This window comes from Bos indicus, chromosome 1 (genome assembly GCF_029378745.1).
Source record: "Bos indicus isolate NIAB-ARS_2022 breed Sahiwal x Tharparkar chromosome 1, NIAB-ARS_B.indTharparkar_mat_pri_1.0, whole genome shotgun sequence".
Taxonomy (NCBI): domain Eukaryota; kingdom Metazoa; phylum Chordata; class Mammalia; order Artiodactyla; family Bovidae; genus Bos; species Bos indicus.
This window is the reverse complement of record NC_091760.1, coordinates 66,857,873-66,878,445: the sequence shown is the minus strand read 5'-3', so window position 1 is coordinate 66,878,445 and position 20,573 is coordinate 66,857,873. Positions and strand designations below refer to the sequence as shown.

Sequence of the window (20,573 nt, the reverse complement as noted above, 5' to 3'; positions counted from 1 at the left end):
TCCCTCAATAGCCTCTTACTTGTCTTCCTTTGCCTTAAATACAGATCTTTCCCAGGGTTCCTTCTTTACCCCATTATTCTCATATTGCTCTTCCTGGGGTATCCCATCCATAACTGTAGTTTCAATTACCAAATGAGTGCTTAGCATTCTTAAGTCTTGTCTGCATCCTCACCCTTTTTCCTAAGATCTAGATCAGCCCTACCCAACAGAACTTTCTACAAAATGAAATGTTCTTTGTCTACACTGTTCAGTAAAGTGTCAGTGATAGAGATAGCTGTTGACTTGAAATGTGGCTAGTGCACTTGAGGGCCTTAAATTTTATTCTCTTGTCTTTAAGTAGCCATTTGTGACTAGTGCTTACTACATTGGACAGCTCAGCTCTGTAGCCAGGTGCTTATTGATTAGCTTTACTTAGATAGCCACAAGCATCCCCAAAGCTAGTCATTATCTGTCCCCACAGATTTCCACTTCCTGTATTTCTAATCTCTCAGGTAATTGCACCAGCAGTCTACTCAATGTACCATCTGTGAGACATCCTGGAATTTTTTCCCCTCCTTCCACATGTAGTTCACTACTAAGTCCTATGAATTTTGGCACTATCTCTCAAATATATCCCTTTTAATTTTTAAAATTAAAATTTTTTTAAATTAAAAATTTTTAATTTAAAAATTAAATTAGCTACTGTGAACCCTAGGATATATGCTGACCAATTGCTAGAAACTAAAAAGAAAATTATCTGTAGAACCAAATGAGTGACTAAAGAGAAATTTAGAACCATGCAGAGTAGGTAACGTATATGCACAATGTGCCCTTTCCTTTTGGTGGTACTGAATGACTTTCTATTTACTTATGGTTCTTTTTTTCTAAATATTCTTGCTATTGGATTTTTAGTCCTTTCTCATTCCTGGGATTCAAAATAATTATGTGAGTCTTTTTTCTAAAGAAGATGCATAAACTGAGAAGGCTTTTGGAGCTCTTGTAAAGTAATAGAATTGGGAAAATCATATTGAAAATAATTAAAGGACTACAAGATTGTTACTTTGATTGTCCTGATTCTAGAATTTGAGAAAGCATAGAAGTGAGTATGTTGTAATAGTGTCTGTCATCTTTTTAGGTCAGGTGGAAAAACATAATCGGGAAATAGAAGAGAAATCAGCATTGATTATCCAGAAACATTGGAAAGGGTACAGGGAAAGGAAAAATTTTCGCCAACAGAGGCCATCTCTTACAGAATATAAAGCGGCTGTCATACTTCAGAGAGCAGTAAGTCTGATGTAGTAAAAAGAGCACTGGATTAGTAGGCAGAGACATGGGTTCAGACTTGACTTTTGCTGTTTACCTGCTGTAAAGTCTTGGTTAAGTCTTTTAACTTAGCTTTTTCTAAGCCTTTGTTTCTTCCTCTGTCAGAACCTCCTTAGGGCCAAAATGATTTAGATATTCAGTCCTTATTAATTTGATAGAACCTTGTGCATCATTTACCAAAATTCAGTTTGTTATTTGTTAATTTTTTTTGTTTTTACTTGAACTATGAGTCTCTCAAGGATAAGTCACTAAGTCTTATTTATTGTCAACTTCTCCCATATGCTTGATACATGAATGAATGTCTACCCTGTGTTTTTCACTCAGTTGTTCTGTGGATCAGATGACCTAATATATGGGAAAGTATTTTGTCAATTGTAAAGTCCTGTTTAAGTGCAGCATATCATATTGGATGTTTTCAATGTATAGATAATATATTAGGTATAATAGGATCATTATAATTCTTGAATTATAGAATGGCGTTCTTCAGTGATTTTCCTGGGGTTTATCTGGAGCATAGTAATATTTTATAGCACAACTCTATTTCACTTAATATCTAGTTTTCCTAATATGTAGTTATTTACTTACACATGGTTAATGTTCATATTAGGATTTCAGTCAAAGCATTTAGATTTATAACCCCTTATTGTAAAATTTTAGATCAGTTTCAGTTTTTCACAGTCATAGATTTTAAACAATCTCTTTGTTGATTTCTCTGGTTAAGCTTTTACAAAGTCTTTTTCAAACCATTCAAAAAACAGAGTCATACTGTACTCTAGGAGAAAGAGAAAGAGTCTGCTGCCTTCATCTTTCTCATTCAGGCCAAGTCTGCAACAGATGGTCCTGTTCTGTCACTGAATCACATCCATGCATGCTGTTTACCTTCTGCTAAGCAAGGCCGTCTAAGGATTAACCCATAGATACCAGTGTTAGCCCTGGAGGAGGGCATGGCAACCCACTCCAGTATTCTTGCTTGGAGAATCTCCATGGACAGAGGAACCTTGCAGGCTACAGTCCATGGGATCACAAAGAGTTGGACACAACTGAGCGACTAAGCATAGCACAGCACTAGTGTTAGAGACTGATGGTGAAAGGAGGAACCTCTGGATCCTTTCTAATACCTTCACCTCATGACTACCTCCTTTTTTTTTTTTTCCCCCCCTGTGCTGCTTGTCATATGGGATCTTAGTTCCCTGACCAAGGATCAAACCCATGCCCACTGCAGTGGTGCAGCAGAAGTGCAGAGTCTTAACCACTGGACTACTAGGGAAGTCCCAATTTTTTTATTTTGATTACATGTTGAAATGCTAATATTTTACTTATATTGAGTTATGCTTATGTAACTCAGTACATGCAAAATACTAACTTCACCTCTTTTTACCTTTTACCCTGTGTAAACCAACTAATTTCAAATTACACATCCTGACTCATGTAGACAACTTAGGGTTTTCTGTAGTAGTATAGTATTGGAATTAAATTTGAAGAATTAGCTGCCTTTACCCTTTTAATGCTCCAGGATTTTCTTTTCTTGCTTTTACATCTCTTAAGAAACTCAAAGGGGGCCCCCAAGAGCATGGGAGTACCAGGCATCAATAGGACCAAGCAGGGTCTGTGCTGGTGGTCAATTAGCAGAACACTGCCCTCCTTGGCTGGCTTTAGACTCCCAGGAGAGTCTCTGAGAGAGATGGCCAGAGATGCTTAACTGGTCCTCTGCAATTTGGTGCAAATGGCAGACAACTTTTCTTTTGCCGAGCACTGTGATCTGCTAAGCCTACAAATGCTCTCTTTTTATCCTTCAACATTGTGTCCTCTAAAGTTACCCTGTTAGTGCTCAGCCAGGAGCAGTCAGAGGGGTTGAAGCATGGGTCTGCAGGAGTATTGGCAGACCTGAGTTTTAAAATCTGGCTCCATTTTTACTGTTTGATGAATTTAAAGGTAGTAGACCAGGTGGAGAAGGCAATGGCAACCCACTCCAGTGTTCTTGCCTGGAGAACCCCAGGGACGGGGGAGCCTGGTGGGCTGCCGTCTGTGGGGTCGCACAGAGTTGGACACGACTGAAGCGACTTAGCAGCAGCAGGCCAGGCGGATTTCTTGATCACCCGCACTGAGGTTTTGAAACAATATCTTACCTCCTGAAAGGAGGGTGTAGCATAGCCCAGGAAGACTGCCATGGACATGTTGGTCAGTTGAACTCAGGAGGCCTGTACTGGATGATCTCAGGCTGGGGCATTGTGTATGAGGAGACGCCTTGCTCAGAGGAGCCAGTCCATGACCATCCACTCTGGGTTAATTTGAGGACCTCACAGAAGATATTGGAGCCTTGCTACCAGGAACTGAAAAGCAGTGAAATCCCTAAACCCAGTAAGGATAATGTGACCATTGCTGTCATTTCTGGAGAAGCCCTGGGAGTCAAGTCAAAGATTTACATCTACACACCAACCTTATATTTGGACGTCAAATTGGACAAAGGAGCAAAGCATTCCCAGCCTATTCCTAAAGGATGGACAAGCTCCCTTTGTACCATATCTGGAAATGTGTATACTGTACGGATAATATGCAACAAAAAACAGAACCTCATCACACAGCTGTGTTACGGGAAGGTGACAGTGTCCAGGTGGAGAATAAAGATCCTGAGAGAAGCCACTCCATCCTAATTCTTGAGGAGCCATTAAGAGAACCAGCTGTTCAGCATGGAAAAGTATACTTACCCTTAGAGAATCCAAAATGTGATGCTTTCTTGACTTGAAATTTTTGTAATCTTCTATTTATTGTCAGTGAGGTGCTGCTAATTTTCAAACATAACTTAGACCTTCATGAAAGGACACAGCCTCATATACTGCAGAGATATCAAAACTATGACGAGATTTTTTTTTTTATCCAGTCAGTTCAGTTCTTGACATTAGCCAATGCTATTTAATTGACAACTACAGTAAATCTTTAAAGTTCTTACCACAAGAATTCTGTAACTGGTATGGCGACAGATGTTAACTATACCTACTGTGACAGCCATTTCTGAATATGCACAAATATCAACATTATGTTGGACACCTGAAATTAATATAATATTGTATGTCAATAATATTGTACCTCAATTTTAAAAAATAAAGAAGATAAAAAGAACTAAAACTTCAAAAATGGTTGTGAAAGAGCCAAGCCTAAGAATATTTTGAATAAAGAGATTGTCATTCCTGATGGCAGCTTGCAATGGGTGAGGGAGATATAATTACATTCGTTTATCTGAAATTTGGTCTTTATAAATCATTCACAATCCTAGTTTAAAAACTTGTTTTATACTCCTTGGGAATCAGATGCTGGGAAAATAACTGTTTGCTGTTTACATGTGCCTGAGTTTGTTTGAAACTAAGAACTACAGAACGCATACCATTTTAGTGGTAGAGATTTCTCAGACCATTCTTGATTTCAGAAATGTGGAAAATGACTTTGAAAGAGCCAAAACCTGAAAATCAAATATTGGAAACGAGTGACAAGCACAAGGGCAGGTCTGACTGCCTTCTAGAATTTTCCATTTGTGGGATCCACCTATTCATATTCAGTGCATCCAGTTTCCAAAGCTGACTTTGCCAGTGCTTCTAAAGAATTCCACACTGATAAACATGGTTTTTACAGCAATGAATGTGAGATATTTCCTGGCACCAGCAAATAAACCTAATTATTGGTTCTTTTACAAAAAATAAGAAGCTCAGAAAGAAGGTGATGTTTGCTTGCATCTCCTCTCTAGAGCCAGAATGATAGCTAATTCTTGCTACCTGATTATAGAAGAAAAGTTCCATGTATACATATCCATTGAAGACCAACTGCAAAAGCACTTACTGAAACAAACCATTGGCAGTTGAAAAAAATAAACATTTGGAGATAGATATAATCTCAGAGAGTCCTAAAATAACAAAGAATGAAGAAGAGACAGAGAAAGAGATGTCAAGGTGAACTTTGTCTGATCTAAGGGCAAAAATTCCCCTGTTCTGGAAACTTTACTTTTGAGTTCCCAGCATAGCATCATAAACCTGACTTGGTACTAAAAACAAGAGGCAGAGGAAGGATAGGAAATACAAGGAAAAAAAATCAAGAAAAGGGAAGAACAGAAGAAAAGGAGAAAAATCTCTCAAGAGGAGAATGAAAACACAGCTGAAGACTTGAGTACTATAGTAAAAACATAAGGAAAGTTTATATACTGATGTGAAAACCTCCAGCCCCTTTTTACTTCTCAGTTCTCAGTGCTGTTACCCTGGCTTAAATCCTGTTGAAAACATTTTCTTGAGGAAATCTGAACAGTCCAAGAGAATAGTTAAACTCACTTTGAGGTGCTCCAATGAAACAGCCCAGTTCCGTAGCCCTAAAAAGAAGTACATAGTAGATTAACCCTACCCTCCTGCTCAGCATTTCTAAACAGCTGAAAGTATCACTGGACATCTGAGGAAAGCTAATGCCAAACAAACAGAATAATACTACTCGGTGGAAACAGCTATTGCAGGCATAAGAAAACATTTTAAATGTATTATTTTCTCAGAGAGCTAAAAGAAAATAATACATGAAACAAAATCAAGATGCTGTATAACAGGGAACAAATATAATAAAATTTGCCAGAAAAAATAATACAAGATATAATAAAAGGGATAGGAAAGAAGGATTGGGAAATCTAGAGAGCAGGGCAAAAAGAAAAGAGAACCAGTCTAAGAGGTCAAATATCCAAACATGTGAAACAGAGAAGAAAAAAAAAACTGGAGGAGAGAAAATAAAATAGTTTGATTTCCCAAAACCAAATACCATGTGGTTCAGTTCAAAAGGACTGAGCAACTGTCCAATACAATGACAGAAATACACTCACATTTATTTCACATTACTGTGAAATACACTGGGAACAAAAGTACTCTTCAACAACATAATTGGAAGCTAAAAGGTATTAGAGTTAGGCTGACACATGTTTGAGGGAAAATGACTTCCAATTAGAATTCTGCATCCAACCAAACCATCAGTTAAAAATAAAGATAGACTATAAAGATGTATTTATGCATCATAAATCTCTGAAACAAAGGAATAACTCAAGAAAGGAATCCAGAAAACACAAAGGAAAAATGAGAAGAGTCACCAAGATGGGATATCAGGATGACAGCTATACACCAAGCATAGAGAATGATTGATCCAGATTGGAGCAGGTCAAAAAGCTCCAGAATATATATCCAAGAAAATTAATTTGGTAGATTGCCTGATATGTTTTACTGTATGGTCAATTAGGGCAGAAGTTGTTATATATAATCAGTGATAAATACATATAAAAATAATCAATAACAGAATTATTCATTCCTTATTTTTCTAATGTATTAAAATATGCAAGGAAGAAAAAAGTAATCACATACTATATGATCATAAAATAAATAGCCTTTATGTAGGCATAATGTCAGAGAAGGCAATGGCACCCCACTCCAGTACTCTTGCCTGGAAAATCCCATGGATGGAGGAGGCTGGTAGGCTGCAGTCCATGGGGTTACGAAGAGTTGGACACGACTGAGCGACTTCACTTTCACTTCTCACTTTCATGCATTGGAGAAGGAAATGGCAACCCACTCCAGTGTTCTTGCCTGGAGAATCCCAGGGACGGGGGAGCCTGGTGGGCTGCTGTCTATGGGGTCGCACAGAGTCGGACACGACTGAAGCGACTTAGCAGCAGGCATAATGTAAACACTGAACATTAACATAACTAAAATTATGATTTAATAATATTGAATATTTAGAGATATAGAAAGTATGTGTGAAAGAGAGCTAAGTCCTTACCTTTCATATAAGAAAGTCAATAGATAATACCGATTACTGAAAAAAATCACAAAAATATAGATAGAAATAAATATCAGAAGAAAAACCTGAAAGAACTAAAGTTGAAACATAGTTTTGGCCACAGCAGTCAGAGCAGAAAAAGAAATAAAAGGAATCCAAATTGGAAAAGAAGTAAAACTCTCACTGTTTGCAGATGACATGATCCTCTACATAGAAAACCCTAAAGGCTCCACCAGAAAATTATTAGAACTAACTAATGATTATAGTAAAGTTGCAGGATATAAAATCAACACACAGAAATCCCTTGTGTTCCTATACACTAATAATGAGAAAACAGAAAGAGAAATTAAGGAAACAATTCCATTCACCATTGCAACAAAAAGAATAAAATACTTAGGAATATATCTACCTACAGACACTAAAGACCTATATATGAAAAACTATAAAACACTGGTGAAAGAAATCAAAGAGGACACTAACAGATGGAGAAATATACCATGTTCATGGATTGGAAGAATCAGTATAGTGAAAATGAGTATACTACCCAAAACAATGTATAGATTCAGTGCAATCCCTATCAAGCTACCAACGGTATTCCTAACAGAGCTAGAACAAATAATTTCACAATTTGTATGGAAATAGAAAAAACCTTGAATAGCCAAAGCTATCTTGAGAAAGAAGAATGGAACTGGAGGAATCACCCTGCCTGACTTCAGGCTCTACTACAAAGCCGCAGTCATCAAGACAGTATGGTACTGGCACAAAGACAGAAATATAGATCAATGGAACAAAATAGAAAGCCCAGAGATAAGTCAACACACATATGGACACCTTATCTTTGACAAAGAGGCAAGAATATACAATGGAGAAAAGACAATTTCTTTAACAAGTGGTGCTGGGAAAACTGGTCAACCACTTGTAAAAGAATGAAACTAAAACACTTTCTAACACTGTACACAAAAATTAACTCAAAATGGATTAAAGATCTAAATGTAAGACCAGAAACTATAAAACTCCTAGAGGAGAACATAGGCAAAACACTCTCTGACATACATCACAGCAGGATCCTCTATGACCCACCTCCCAGAATATTGGAAATAAAAGCAAAAATAAACAAATGGGACCTAATTAAACTTAAAAGCTTCTGCACAACAAAGGAAACTATAAGCAAGGTGAAAAGACAGCCTTCAGAATGAGAGAAAATAATAGCCAATGAAGCAACTGACAAACAACTAATCTCAGAAATATACAAGCATTGAAACATGTGAAATGTCATGTATGAAACGAGATGCCAGTCCAGGTTCAATGCACGATGCTGGATGCTTGGGGCTGGTGCACTGGGACGACCCAGAGGGATGGTATGCGGAGGAAGGAGGGAGGAGGGTTCAGGATAAATTTTAAGAAAAATTATTAAAAGTAAAAAAATAAATAAAATTAAAAAAAATAAATATATACAAGCAACTCCTACAGCTCAATTCCAGAAAAATAAATGACCCAATCAAAAAATGGGCCAAAGAACTAAATAGACATTTCTCCAAAGACATACAGATGGCTAACAAACACATGAAAAGATGCTCAACATCACTCATTATCAGAGAAATGCAAATCAAAACCACTATGAGGTACCATTTCACGCCAGTCAGAATGGCTGCAATCCAAAAGTCTACAAGTAATAAATGCTGGAGAGGATGTGGAGAAAAGGGAACCCTCTTACACTGTTGGTGGGAATGCAAACTAGTACAGCCACTATGGAGAACAGTGTGGAGATTCCTTAAAAAACTGGAAATAGAACTGCCTTATGACCCAGCAATCCCACTGCTGGGCATACACACCGAGGAACCAGAATTGAAAGAGATACGTGTACCCCAATGTTCATCGCAGCACTGTTTATAATAGCCAGGACATGGAAGCAACCTAGATGTCCATCAGCAGACGAATGGATAAGAAAGCTGTGGTACATATACACAATGGAGTATTACTCAGCCATTAAAAAGAATACATTTGAATCAGTTCTAATGAGGTGGATGAAACTGGAGCCGATTATACAGAGTGAAGTAAGCCAGAAAGAAAAACACCAATACAGTATACTAACACATATATGTGGAATTTAGAAAGATGGTAACGATAACCCTGTATATGAGACAGCAAAAGAGACACTGATGTATAGAACAGTCTTTTGGACTCTGTGGGAGAGGGAGAGGGTGGGATGATTTGGGAGAATGCCATTGAAATATGTATAATATATATGAAACGAATCGCCAGTCCAGATTCGATGCACAATACTGGATGCTTGGGGCTGGTGCACTGGGACGACCCAGAGGGATGGTATGGGGAGGGAGGAAGGAGGAGGGTTCAGGATGGGGAACACATGTATGCCTGTGGTGGATTCATTTCGATATATGGCAGAACCAATACAATATTGTAAAGTTTAAAAAAAAAACAAAAACTAAAGTTGATGTCTTTGAGCAGAGAGGACAGGATAACTGGGCAGAGAGCTGTAAATTTTTAACAGTTCTTCTATAACTGATACTTTAAACAATAGAGTTACATCAACAAATTTTTGGAAAACATCAAATTGTAAAATATATTAGGTTGCAGGTCATGCAGTTTTCTTGCAGCTCTTCAGCTCTATAGTTGAAGCACAAAAGAAATTGACAGGATGGAAACAAATGAGCATGATTGTGTTTCAGTAAACATTTGTAGACACTGAATTTCCCTTAATTTTCACATGTCATAAAATAATTCTTTTCCTTTTGAACTTCATAATCATATAAAATGTAAAAGGGCTTCTCTGGTGACTCAAACAGTAAAGAATCTGCCTGCAGTGCAGGCGACCTTGGTTCGATCCCTGGGTCAGAAAGATCCCCTGGAGAAGGGAATAGGTACCCATTCCAGTATTCTTGCCTGGAGAATTCCATGGACAGAGGAGCCTGGCAGGCTACAGTCTATGGGATCGCAAAGAATCGGACACAACTGAGCAACTAACACTTGCACTTCACTTTCAAAATGTAAAAAAATCATTCTTCTCCACCTACTCAAAAACAGATAGCAGCTGGATTTGATCTGTGGGCCATCGTTTTCCAACTTTTGCCTTTAATAATGTGAACGTAGAACAAAGGAGAAGAGTGAAAAAAATTGGACAAAATAATTTGTCTCCAAATCTTGCCTGTTACAAGATTTCTTATCTGGAGTTCATTCTGAAGAACAAAAGGAAGCACATTTGTTTACCAAACTTTTTCTAATACAGTGTCTCCTTGATCTTTACTATCTTTTGGCTAAGTAGAATTGGGGGTCCTTGTTTTCTGTAGACATAGAACCTGTCTTATGGAGATTGAGTGACTTGCCCAAAATCAAACAGGTTTATAAGGGACTAGAACTTAGACTAGAACTCAGAGCTGGTTCCCTGTTTATTTCTGTTTATTGCCTTCTGTAAAAATAATACATGAATATATCCTTATAAAATATTAAAACACTACAAAAGATTAAAAAGTTATTGTCCTCTGTCACATCTGTCATCTCTCCCTCTATACACACTGTGAGTTAACAACTATTACAGTGTTGTCCCTACTATATATTGTTGTAGAAAGAAAATAGTTCTATCAGTCAGGGAAGAAAAATCACAAGTTTTTGTTTTTTTTTCTGCCCCCCCAGACTCTTAAATTCCTAGCAAAATGCCGTAAGAAAAAGAAGCTATTTGCTCCTTGGCCTGGACTCAGAGAACTCACTGATGCACGCAGAATTGAACTGAAACAACAAGTGGATGACTATATCAGAAGACATCCAGTGTGTAGGCTTTTGTGTTACATTTTTGCAGTGTGTGATACTCACCAACAAATAAGCGTCTCAGTTGTATGTGTACATTTATTATTGGCATAAGGTAATGTAATGGCTTTATTGTAGCCTTACCATGGCATTACCTTGACTTTACTATGGCTTTGGAGTCTTATAATTGCGTGGACCATAAAGGTAAAGTCAATAGTAAAGGACACTTCACTTCAACTTAGTGGTTTTCCATACTGCATCAGCAAGACTGTTGGTACATCCTTATCAACATTAATTATTTTCACATCCTAATGAACGTGAAGTGGTATTGTGATTTGGGTTTATTTACATTCTCTAATAATTAGTGATTTTTAACATCTCTTTTGTGTTTATTGCTTATTTGTATATCCTTTTTTAGAGAAATTTCCATTGAAGTCCTTTACCCATTTTTAATCAGGTTTTTTTTTTGTTTTTTTTTTTTTAGTGTTGAGTTTTAGGAATTCTCTGTATATTCTGGATATTAATTCCTTATCAGATATATGATTTGCAGATATTTTCTTCCATTCTGTGGGCTGCCTTTTTACTCTATTGATAGTGTCCTTTGATGCACAAAACTTTTTCATTTTGATGAAGTACAATTTGTCTAATTTTTGTTGTTGTCTATACCTTCACAGTGTCATATTAAAGAAATCATTGCCAAATCTAATATCATAAAGCTTTTCCTCTATCTTGTCTTCTAAGAGTTTTGTAATTTTAGCCCTTATTGTTTAGGGCTTTAATCTCTATTTTTTATTAATGCACTGTGCATGATTCTGATGCATTCTTCTATTTAAAAAAGAACTACTGCTTTAGCCATGCTCTAGTACAGCTGTTACTCTGTGCCTGACAAGTAAGATGTTGGTTAGAACAAGGCAGCATCCATGATCCAGGAACTGGAATACCTGAGAAAACTGTAGTGTTAGAAACTTTATCAGTTTCAGTGTTGAGGCTATGTCATCCGTGTTCTAAATATTAATAATTAGGTCAGTTCCCTTTAAAGTAGCTAACTAGCCAGAAGAATATGATCCTTTGAATGATTCTGTCCCTTGTTCTGTGAAATTAGAAGCTATATTATGGCTTAGGTAAGTTTGAGAGAAGGAGTAAGATAAGAAGTAAGGCAAAAGTTTCTCAGGTGGGGTTCAGAACAAAGGGATTGGTCCTGTTACTCCTCCAGGCCAGTGTCTTTACCAAACTATTTGTAATTGTCACTGTGATTCCTCAATCTTACCTCTTCTCCCAGAATATTACACTATGTGAAGAAGTGAGGTGTAGGAGTATATCAAAAAGAATCTTGCCCACTTGCATGTTCAATGAAATCTGCTTTTAACTGAACCCACATGCAGCAACTACTGAAAGTGAAACATACTTTGATACATGTGTCCTTTGTGTGACAATTTTCTTCTGTCCTTTGTTCCCAGGGCTCTCAGATATCAGATGTGACCAGCAGGGAGCTCCATTCCCAAGCACAAGAACGACTGCAACGCTACTTCATGGGCAGGGCTCTAGAAGAGAGATCTCAACAGCACAGGGAGGCACTGATGGCTCAGATCAGCACCAACATTGAACAGTTGATGAGTATGTGCTCATTCCATTTTTGTTTCCTAAAAGGAACACCCTATGCAAGATTTTGGTGACAGCCATAATCTTCAGAAGGAAAGTAGCATTTAGTGGTCTATTAGCCCATTTCCTATATTTCTACTTCTGGATCATATCAGCACACAATGTTTTCAACTGATGCATATCCCGTAACCTTCCTGACTGCTTCCCCTCAGCCTTTCTATCATTCATATGTACCAACTCAGACAAAGTTATTAATTTCAAAGATGCTGAGCCCTACTAGCCAGACTCTGTTATAGAGTAAGAAAAGCTTCTTAAGCCTACTTTAAAAGTAGATAATGACAGTATTTTATGGTGCCATTTTATATTTTTAATGAATTGTTTTCACAAAAATTAATTCACCTGCTTCTCACAACTGCTGGTGCATTAAATGAGAGATCCCATCCATGAAGCCAGTGTTTCAGACAAGTTCTGAAACACTTTTATTACTTGTGGAGCAGAAAGGGTCAGGATCCTCTGTTCAGTGCCATTTACTTGTAAATTCTGTATTTTTGAATGGATGGGTGTCTAGAACTGAGCCTCTCATCTGTAAGAATTCTGCTATTTGTTTTTAAGTTCCTACTCTTATTAAATAAACCATCTAAAAAAATCTACCTCTTTATTCTTTCCCTATAAACACAGAAGGATGGGCTACATCTTGTGAATAGTCACATGCCAACTACAGCTGGCAAGAATAGACTCAGAGTTAGAATCTAGTTTCTGCTGCTGTTGTAGAGTTCCAGCTCTGCAGTTTCTGAGTTTCCCTTTGTTTGGTACAGAACTCTTCCACTCACCTGTTACATTTTTTGTTACTACAGAAGCACCAAGTCTGAAGGAGGCAGAAGGAAAAGATCCTGAACTCTTCCTGAGTAGATCCAGGCCTGTGGCAGCCAAAGCCAAGCAGGCCCATCTTACCACCCTGAAACATATACAAGCACCCTGGTGGAAGAAGCTTGGGGAAGAAGCAGGAGATGATATTGACATCCCAAAGGATGAACTTAGTGTAGAATTAGGAACTTTATTCATTGGTGGAACAAAACCACCTTAAAAGAGTTACCTGGAGGAATGATATATCTATATTTAAAGAGATTATATTGGTTCTACCTCTTACATGCTAGTAGACTAGTGTTATCCTCAACTCATGGCTTTCCAGAGGTTCTTCTCAAACAGGACTTGAAGGAAATAGGCAAAGAGTTATTTTCTACCTCAATTTCAATTCTTTTTCCACACCTCCATCCTTGGTCACACATACAAATTGGTATGGCTTTTATTATGAAACTAAACTCAGCATTGTATTCTGTTATTAATATATATTTGAAATGTGATATTTCTTTTTTTGTTTCTGTTTTTTCCAACTAAAGGTGTTTTCTCAATAAATATTTTCAACAATTGTTCTGAAAAACTTGTCAGGTTTACTTCAACTTTTCACATTTATTGATTTTTCTATTAAATAGGCTTCCCAGATAGTGCAGTGGTAAAGAATCTGCAGATAGTGCAGTGGTAAAGAATCTGCCTGCAATATAGGAGACACTGGAGGCACAGGTTCAATCCCTGGGTCAGGAAGATCCCCTAGAGGAGGAAATGGCAACCCACTCCACTTTTCTTGCCTGGAAAATCCCATTAACAGAGGAGCTTAGAGGGCTGTAGTCCATGGGATCTCAAAGAAGCAGACATGACTTAGCAAATGTGCATGCACTCACAGGAAACGTACTCTTGGAATTTATTAAGCTGAGAGAAAGAAATGGTCAATAGGAAAACAATTAACTATTTTCTACCAGTGTTTGAATTCAGCTTCTTTCTTCTTATTTCTAAAAGTGTATGTGAAGTCTCTCAGTCGTGTCTGACTCTTTGTGACCCCATGGACTGTAGCACGCCAGGCTCCTCTGTCCATGGGATTCTCTAGGCAAGAATACTGGAGTGGGTTGCCATTTCCTTCTCCAGGGGATCTTCCCAACCCAGGGATCCAACCCGGGTCTCCTGCATTGCAGGCAGATGCTTTATCCTCTGAGCCACCAGGGAAGCCATTTCTAAAAGTAACTACATTTAAATGTAATTTCTAAAAGTAACTACATTTAAAAAGTCCATTTGGGATTCAATGCCAGAAAAATTTCTGCTAATAAAACTGCATTCTTTCTATTAAACTAAGAGAACAATATAACTTACTATTTCCACTTTGGTCTTGTCTCCTAGGAGTCTCAAAACTAAAATAGTGTTTAATTTCTGCTATGATTCTTAATGTCTACATGATTATTAGGTTCTAGCCTAATAATTTTAAATTTTGCTATTATCTCTGTGTTTTAATACCAAAAGCCACCTCTATTTGTGTTTTGATAATACAGAATTTACGTTAAAATCAATTAAATCATTGACTCCATATCATAAGGAACCTGGAGTGTGCTTTTTCTATAAATGAGTAGAAATACCAGTACTATAATGTAAATCCCTCTGAAGTTTAGTAAAATTCTAGTCAAAAATCTAATGTAACTTTTATTCATAATTTAGAAAATGAGTAAAATTCATTTGTAACAATAAGCAGATGAGAGTTCTGATTTCACTTAGAATATAAAAAGTTCCATGAGAACATTTCTTCCATCTTAACAACAAAAAATTGCAAAGTAATCTATGAAAATCATTTTTCTTGAGCCTATCAGATAGTTGAGGCCTCAAGATAAATCAATGGGACTCAGTATCTATGAAATAAACCATTTTATCTTTGAGAGCACAAGAGACAAAAGTGGCTGGACAAAACTAAAATTTTAACAGATTCTTAAAGGTGAAGTATGAGTTGCATGTCAGAATATCTAGGAACTTTAGAAGTTAGAGCTCTACCAAATACAAGAAAGTTTGGGAGCAGGGCAGGAGACCTGAAGAGATACCTTTGTGTCATAGGCAAACAGGAGATGACAGGCTGCTACTGGGTGACATGCCCAAAGCCTCACCTGCTTTCCCAGACCCTTTTCTTAAAGGTCTTAGGCTGCTAAAGCAGGGGCAGCAAGCCCTCTTACATCTAAGGCTCAGACAAAATTCCATTGCATCTAAGGAAGAAACAGAAAACCTAGCTATCTGTGCTGGGGACGGGGTGATAGGAAATAGTCTACCATGATACAGGTGAGTCCAGTGTTACTAAGGGAAGTATGGAAATAAAAACCCTATCTTCTGGGAGGGAGGCAGAAAATGACATTGGGCCCAGAAATCCTACATCCACACAAAGCAGATATCTGGTAAGCTAATGAAAAGGAGCAAACTCCTGCTAAAAATCAACCACAGATATGAAGCAGTTTGACTACCATGGCATAAGAAAGCCCTATCTCCAACCCCAGGAAGAAGAAACTTGGCCTAAAATTTAGGAAGACCACCCAAGTCTCAACAACTAGCCTAGCACCAAGCAATAAGCAGCAGTATTAACCACTGGGGTAGGGAAGCATGTAGAGACACCCCTTCCCCGCACTCCCCCACCCCACCCTGTGGCAAAGGCAAACAGGGATGCTTGAAGATGGAAGTAAAGCAGGAACATAGAAAAAACTTAGCTTTTCAGACCCTACTATAAGCACAAGGTAACAGCAGCTAAAAAATACAGGCACTTGAAGCCTATAGTACATTGGAAATGAAAAGCCAGACCCGGCTAAACTCCTGAAGTTTAACTTAGCCTCCCTGCAACACTGCAGTATAATTCATTTTTTTCTTTTAATTTCTGACTTAAGGCTGTCTCACTTTCTGACTTAAAACGCTGCTATGTTTACTATAACAAAACTAGTTCAGTATTACTCAGATAAATGGAAAATAAGACATTTTAAAAAGTGATACTGTCAATTATTTGATCATCAACATTTGTCACAATCTAACTTTATTGGCTCCTTATTGTGAAATTCAGACTTAAATTGAAGAAAGTAAGGAAAACCACTAGGGCATTCAGGTATGACCTAAATCAAATCCCTTATTATTATACAGTGGACGTAACAAATAAATTCAAGGGATTAGATCTGATAGAATGCCTGAAGAACTATGGACAGATGTTCGTAACATTGTACAGGAAGTGGTGGCCAAAACCATCCCCAAGAAAATGCAAGAAGGCAAAATGGTTGTCTGAGGAGGCCTTAAAATAGCTGAGAAAAGAAGAAAAGTGAAAGGCAAAGGAAAAAGGGAAAGATATACCCAACTGAATAAAGAGTTCCAAAGAACAGCAAGGAGAGAGAAGAAATTAAGTGAACAGTGCAAAGAAATAGAGGAAAACAATAGAATGGGAAAGACTAGAGATCTCTTAAAGAAAATTAAGAGCTACCAAGGGAACATTTCATGCAAAGATGGGCACAATAAAGGACAGAAATGCTAAGGACCTAATAGAAGCAGAAGAGAGTGAAAGAGGTGGCAAGAATACACAGAAGAACTGTACAAAAGTGGTCTTTAAAAAAAAAAAAAAAGGTCTTAAACACCCGGAAAACCATGGTTGTGTGGTCACTTGCCTAGAGTCAGATATCCTGGAATGTGAAGTCAAGTGGGCCTTAGAAAGCATTACTACAAACAAAACTAGTGGAGGTGATGGAATTCCAGCTGAGCTATTTCAAATCCTAAAAGATGATGTTAAAGTGTTGCACTCAGTATGCCAGCCAAATTGGAAAACTCAGCAATGGCCACAGGGCTAGAAAAGGTCTGTTTTCATTCCAATCACAAAGAAGGGCAGTGCCAAAGAGTGTTCAGACTACCATACAGTTGTGCTAATTTCACAAACTAGCAAGGTAATGCTCAAAATCCTTCAACGTAGTCTTCAACAGTATGTGAACCAAGAACTTCCAGATGTACCAGCTGGATTTAGAAAAGGCAGAGGAACCAGAGATCAAATTGCCAACATCTGTTCAGTTCAGTTGAGTTCATTTCAGTTGTTCAGTCATGTCCGACTCCTTGTGACCCTATGGACTGCAGCATGCCAGGCTTGCCTGTCCATCACCAAATCCCAGAGCTTACTCAAACACATGTCCATCAAGTGGGTGATGCCATCCAACCATTTCATCCTCTGTTGTCCCCTTCTCCTCCCGCCTTCAATCTTTCCCAGCATCAGGGTCTTTTCCGATGAGTCAGTTCTTTGCATCAGGTGGCCAAAGTATTGGAGTCTCAGCTTCAGCATCAGTTCTTCCAATGAATATTGAGGACTGATTTCCTTTAGGATGGACTGGTTGGATCATAGAAAAGCAAGAGAAAAAAAAAAAAAATCTTCCTTGACCTACTCTAAAGCCTTTGACTGTGTGTGTGGATTACAACAAACTGTGGAAAATTCTTAGAGATGGGACTATCAGACCACCTTAACTGCCTCCTGAGGAATCTGTATGCAGGTTCAGAAGCAACAATTTAAACCAGACATGGAACAATAGACTGGGTTCAAAATTGGGAAAGAAGTATGTCAAGGCTATATAATGTCACCCTACTTATTTAACTTCTATGCAGAATACATCATGAGAAATGCCGGGCTAGATGAATCAGAAGCTGGAATCAAGATTGAGGGGAGAAATATCAATAGCCTCAGATATGCAGATGATACCACCCAAATGGCAGAAAGCAAAGAGGAACTAAAGAGCCTCTTGATGAAGGTAAAAGAACAGAGTGAAAAAGTTAGCTTAAAACTCAACATTCAAAAACCTAAGATCATGGCATCCAGTCCCATCACTTCATGGCAAATAGATGGGGGGAAAATGGAAACAGTGAGTGGCAGACTTTCTTTTCTTGAGCTCCAAAATCACTGTGGATGGTGACTGCAACTGTGAAATAAAACATGTATGCTCCTTGGAAGAAAACCTATGAGAAACCTAAACAGTGTACTAAAAATCAGAGACATTACTTTGCTGACAAAGTATATATGCTGACTTTCCATAGTCAAAGGTATGGTTTTTCCAGTAGTCATATATGGAGTGAGAATTGGACAATAAAAAAAGCTGAGCACCAAAGAATTGATGCCTTTGAACTGTGTTGCTGGAGAAGACTTGAGAGTCCCTTGGAGAGCAAGATCAAACCAGTCAATCCTTAAGGAAATCAACCCTGAATATTCACTGGAAAGACTGATGCTGAAGCTGAAGCTCTAATACTTTGGTCACCTGATACAAAGAGCCTACTCATTAGAAAAGACCCTGATGCTGGGAAAGACTGAGGGCAGGAGAAGAAGGGGTGACAGAGGATGAGATGGTTGAATGGCATCACTGACTCGATGGACATGAGTTTAAGCAAACTCAGGGAAGCCTGGTGTGCTGCAGTCCACGGGGTCACAAGGAGTTGGACATGACGGAGCAACTGAACAGCAACAACTTTATTGGATGTCTTGCTCACATCATAGCTCATTTTCTATACAGAATAGAGTACTAGAGTGGGTATAATACAAATAGAGGCCCAAAACATAACATTTATTTTTATAAACATAGAGTGAGTGTCTAGAAATAGAAATTTCTGCTAGTTAATAGAAATTCCATAGAAAAGCTATTCTGCATCCTGTTTTTCATTTTAGGAATATTCATATCTGTTTAAGTCATTTTCAAATTATGACAAAATAGAATCCAAAGGCATGATTGCTATTATAATGATTAAATTTTAAAGATTTTATTCACCTCATAACTGAAAGTTTGTTTGTGTTGACCAGCATCTCACTATTTCTCTCACCTTCTAGGCCTTGGTAACCACCATTCTACCTTCTGAGTGTGACTTTTTTTTTTTTTTTTAGATTCCACATACAAGTAAAATCATACAGTTTTTCTCTCTCTGGCTTATTTCACTTAGCACAGTATCCTCCAGGTTCATCTTTGTTGTCACAAATGCAGGATTTCCTCCCTTCTTGTGACCAAATAATATCATATTTATATTTTCTCACATCTTCTTTATCCATTCATCCATTAACACCTAGGGTTTTTTACAACCTGTTGATGATTATGAATAATGCTGCAATGATGTCTCTGAGATGCTGATTTCATTTTCTTCAGATATATACCCAAAATGGGAATTTCTGAGTTACATGGTAGTTCTATTTGGGGAATGGGAGTGCTGAGGAATCTCTATACTATTTTCCATAATGGTTAAATGAATTCACATTCCAACCATGTACAAAGGTTTCCTTTTCTCCATATTTTCTCAACACTTGTTACCTCATTGTCTTTTTTCTTTAATACAAAAGCCATCTTAACAGGTATGAGGTGTTATCTCATTGTACTTTTGATTTGCATTTCCCTGATGGTTATTGATATTGAGCACATTTTCATGTATTTTTTGGCCATTTGTGCCAAGAAGTTATTTAGGCACATAATGCTATCCACTGGAATTAATTCAAACTCCACAAGTTGAGGTCATCCCCAACAAAACTTCCCTCACTTCAGATGCCATAAATTCAGGTGTACCCAGGCTGCCCACACTTCTGATCAACTGACCACAAATTTGGGAGTTGATGCAAACCTATCAGGTTTCATAATTCACTAGAACAAACCAGAGAACTCAGGAAATTTTATACTTTTGAATAGTTTTGCTGTAATGATACAAATAAGATTCAGCCAAGTAAAGAATTTGTTGGGCAAGAGTTTGGAGGATCTCAAACATAGAGCTTCCATGCCCTCTCCCCATGGAATCAGGATGCATTACCCTCTCTCCATAGCACACTGAAGTGCTCACCAATCAGGATGTTCAACTGAGCCTTAATGTTCAGAGTTTTCACTGGAGTTTCATTACATAAGCATGATTAATTGTACTATTTGCCATGTGATTTAAATCAATCTTCAGCCCTGCCACCTCTCCAATGGTCAGGAAGTCAAGCTAATATATGGCTCAAAGCCATAACACCTTAGTCCCTTTACACCCACCACAAATAATAAACACACTCCTGTCTTTTGGGAAATTTCAAGGGTTTAGAAGCCCCATCTCAGGAACTCAAGGCAAAGAACATATCCTTTTCTATAAAACACCCACATATTAACTGTCTGATATAAAGAGAGATGTACCCATATCTGGGCATAAGCTGTATCTACCTTATTCTTTTCTGTTCTATACTGTATGCTGCTGCTGCTGCTGCTGTTAAGTTGCTTCAGTTGTGACCGACTCTGTGTGACCCCATGGACTGCAGCCTAACAGGC

General features: G+C 37.9%; 1 protein-coding gene and 1 pseudogene across 8 annotated transcripts in view; both read left to right on the top strand.

The window, feature by feature from the left end:
- Positions 1 to 13,874, top strand: part of IQCB1 (IQ motif containing B1) — a 45,566-nt gene extending 31,692 nt beyond the window's left edge. For 7 of the 8 annotated variants that reach the window (XM_019953727.2, XM_070797634.1, XM_019953477.2 and 4 more), the window contains 4 exons: positions 1,115 to 1,263; positions 10,738 to 10,869; positions 12,306 to 12,462; positions 13,302 to 13,874. In XM_019953727.2, the coding sequence (XP_019809286.2) occupies positions 1,115 to 1,263; positions 10,738 to 10,869; positions 12,306 to 12,462; positions 13,302 to 13,531 (668 nt within the window). In that variant the 3' untranslated portion in view covers positions 13,532 to 13,874. Of the gene's footprint in view, positions 1 to 1,114; positions 1,264 to 10,737; positions 10,874 to 12,305; positions 12,463 to 13,301 lie in introns of all 8 variants that reach the window. The other variant, XM_019953625.2, reaches the window with a different exon arrangement.
- LOC109553769 (pirin pseudogene) lies at positions 3,405 to 9,321 on the top strand (annotated as a pseudogene).
- Positions 13,875 to 20,573: the final 6,699 nt, after the last annotated feature.